This window comes from Mandrillus leucophaeus, unplaced genomic scaffold, assembly GCF_000951045.1.
Source record: "Mandrillus leucophaeus isolate KB7577 unplaced genomic scaffold, Mleu.le_1.0 Scaffold986, whole genome shotgun sequence".
NCBI classification, from domain to species: Eukaryota; Metazoa; Chordata; class Mammalia; order Primates; family Cercopithecidae; genus Mandrillus; species Mandrillus leucophaeus.
In genome coordinates this window covers 707,525-710,909 of record NW_012110763.1, presented here as the reverse complement: position 1 = coordinate 710,909, position 3,385 = coordinate 707,525, and the positions used below count along the sequence as shown (strand labels likewise).

Sequence of the window (3,385 nt, the reverse complement as noted above, 5' to 3'; positions counted from 1 at the left end):
TGTGGCTTGCTGAGAATCAATGGGCTGGTAATTCAGACCCAGGACTTGGACCCAGGCGTCCAAATAGAATCCTCTTTTCCCTCCATTAACCTTTGCTTCACTTGTTCCCTTAGGGGGCTGTATCCGAGTTCTTATTTCTGTGTTTGTTTTTAATCTGTTCCTTCTCTCCGGAGCTGTCTGGGGCAGATGTTCGTCTGCCTCTGCCTCTCGACTTCAGCTGGTGGAAGCGCACTTTCCCTCTGCAGAGGGGGACTCTGTGGCCACATTCTGTGTGAGCCCCTCTAGTGGATGGTCCAGAGCCGCACCTGCAGGATGTAGGCACTGGGTGGCACAGGATACTGGATTCCATTGATGGTGAAGACGATGTCAGGCAGGCTGCTGATGGCTGAGCAGCTGACCACCATCTGGAAAGAGTGAGGTGAGAAAAGTTGGAAGGGTTTTGGTCCCGTGTGCCTGGCACACCCACTATTTGAGTGTAGAACAGAGCCGTCGGGGGCTGGACTCACCTCGCCGTCTGAGTTCTCACTGGCTCCGATGTCGCTCTGGATGTTGGCAATGGGGCTGGTTGGGCCGGTCAGCAGAGAGGTGCCGGTGTCAACAATGGCCTGGCAGCCCTCAGCGCAGGCGATGGCCTCTCCGTTCATGGTGATGCTGAGGGCAAGAAGCAAGTGAAGGTCCCTGAGCCCTCAGGGGTACATCTCTCCAAGGAGGAACCAGGAGGTAACCCCAGACATTTCTTCCCCACCCATCCATTGGCCAGTGCGTGAAATTTCTGTTCCTCTCATTCACATACTCATTCATCCTGCATTCATTTACCCAACAAATATTTTACAAGTGCCTACTCTCTCCCAGGCATGGGAAACGCAAAGCTAAACCAGACAGCCTCACAGTTCCAGGCTGCAGGGAGCTCCCAGCCTGGCTGTCAAGATAAGTTATGGTGGCAGAAGGGCAGGATGATAAGCCAGGCCTGCGGCAGGGAACAAAACAGGGTCCAGGGTGAGAGGTGGTGGAGGGAAGCAGCCAGCGGAGCAGACACCCAGGGATGCCAGGCAGGTGAAGAGAGAAGGAGGACATCAACAGGGGACGGTATGCGGGAAGGGACAGAGACCAGAGGACTGGGGCAGGAGTTGGAGGAACTGGTGAAATTCTAGCATGGCTGGGCAGACATGAGGTGATCAATGTGTCCTGGTTTGCCTGGGATGGTCCTAGTTTTAGTACGGAAAGTCTTTGTCCTGGGAAATTGTTCACTCTTGAGAAATGACTTCACGTAATTTCTTAGCCATTTTGCCCTACTTCTAGACTGAAAGTGACACATTTCCTCGAGTTGGAGGAGCATGTGCTGGGTCCCAGGCCCCTTAAATTGAGATGTGTGGACAGGTGGTCGCCCAGCTTTCCCCAGGGATGCTGGTGGATTGTCCTGCCTCCGTGACTAGGAGGACAGTGGCTCGGCTTCCTTGACAGCTCTTCCCTCCTCCGCCAGGGAGGGGCGTCTCTCTGGCCTGGACAACTTCCACCTTCCCCCGGAATTGTGTTCCCCTGTGTCAGCTGTTCCTGGGGGGATTCTGGAAAGCTGGTTAGCTATGAATCCATAAGGAAATGGAATCTGGGGCGCAGGCCTGGATGCTGTCCATCCATGGCAGTCTCACCTGTCCACGGAGATCTGCCAGTAACCCTCGACAGAAACAGGAACCCAGTTCAGACTTCCAGTGTAGTAAGAAGAGTCAATGCCACCAAATATCACCACGCTGCCACTCTGATCATCGCTGTGGAAAGTGAGGGAAGAAGACATGAATTTCTCTGTTCGTTCATTTGTGTGAACATCTGCTGTTGGCTCCTCAGAGGTACCCTTGATTGGGCACTTGGCAGGGCTGTCCTGGGGTGTGACAAATGTGGTTTCTTGTCCTCTTAGGCCAGGGCCCACGCAGTGGACACTGTCACTGTTATTTCCACTTACCATGAGGACACTGAGCCTGAGGGAGGTGAGGTCACCTGCCCAGGGTCACACAGCGGGGGAGTGGTGGAACTACGTTTGGAAGAACATGGGTCTTTTAGGTTGAGTGTGTGGTTTCCACCGTGGTACTCACTCTAGTTGCCATGGCGACCCCAGGGATGTGAATGGGTGACAGTGTCAGCTCTTAAGGACTTGATGGTGGAGATCTCTTGTTCTTAGCTGGGAGCAGTTTCGCCCCCAGGGGAATGTCTGGGGACATTTTGGATTGATTGGGTGGGGGTAGTGGATGCTACTGGCATCTAATGTTTAGAGGCTGGGGATGCTGCCAAATGTCCTACAATGCATGGGACAGTCCCTGGCAAGGACTTATGCTGGTCTGAAATGTTAATAATGCCCAGATTGAGAGACTCAGATCTAGCTGGGAGATACAATGGCCCCACGTGAAATATTTAAGTGCTCATAAAGGCAGATTCTATTTCAGAGCCACCTTGAACATCAACTGGCCAAGAGGAATACATGATAAAGAGCCTTCCTGTTGTAAATTGCAGGAGTCCTTGTTATTTCAATATTCATTTTCTAAATCTCTGCAGTTTCAGGGTAGATGCAGAAGCAAATGTAGATGGCAATAAGAAATTAGTCATCGGAGAACTGGCCATGTATAAAACATGACCCCCTCACTGAACCCACCCACCTTTGCTGTGAACGTCTCACAGTGTAATGCTATATAGCGAGGACCTAGACGTGTAGTTACCAACCAAGGAAACAAGTGAATGACGGTGAACCCTTTCAAAAGAGGAGGACGTTCGTGAGTGTTAGAGGAACGTTGAGTGTCTTAAGAAAGTGGATGATGCCCTCAGATATTCTCGCGTAACACTCTACTCAGCCCAAATTGACATTTGATTTATTCTTTGTTCATTTGTTTGTTTGTTCATGTATTTCTTTGTTCATTCCTAGAATTAGCCCGCGGTCACAAATGGAACCTAGGTTTTATTAAATCACAAAAGAAACTTGCTTTCATGATTTAAAAATGTCATCATCCATGATATATCTTGATCAAATCTTTTCATTTTTGTGTTATGGTATTTTGGTCTGTTTTAAGTGTATTCCCTTTATTTTATTTATTTATTTATTTTCTGAGATGGAGTCTCACTCTGTTGCCCAGGCTGGAATGCAGTGGCACAATCTTGGCTCACTGCAACCTCCGCCTCCCAGGCTCAAGCATTCTCCCTGCCTCAGCCTCCCGAGTAGCTGGGTGTACTGGTGCCTGCCACCACGCCTGGCTAATTTTTGTATTTTTTAGTAGAGACAGGGTTTTGCCATGTTGACCAGGCTGGTCTTGAACTCCTGACTTCAGGTGATCCTCCTGTCTCAGACTCCCAAAGTGCTGGGATTACAAGCATGAACCACTGCGTCTGGCCAAGTGTATTCTTTTCT

At 50.1% G+C, this 3,385-nt stretch overlaps 1 protein-coding gene across 1 annotated transcript in view; it reads right to left on the bottom strand.

Annotated features, from left to right (window-relative positions):
* The window catches only part of LOC105532811 (pepsin A-2/A-3), a 49,159-nt gene that overhangs the window by 4,755 nt on the left and 41,019 nt on the right, over nt 1-3,385 (bottom strand). Inside the window, exons 6-8 of the mRNA XM_011971103.1 lie at nt 1,647-1,763; nt 507-651; nt 306-404 (exon numbers count right to left, since the gene is read on the bottom strand). Of these exons, the coding sequence (XP_011826493.1) occupies nt 306-404; nt 507-651; nt 1,647-1,763 (361 nt within the window). The remainder of the gene's footprint in view (nt 1-305; nt 405-506; nt 652-1,646; nt 1,764-3,385) is intronic.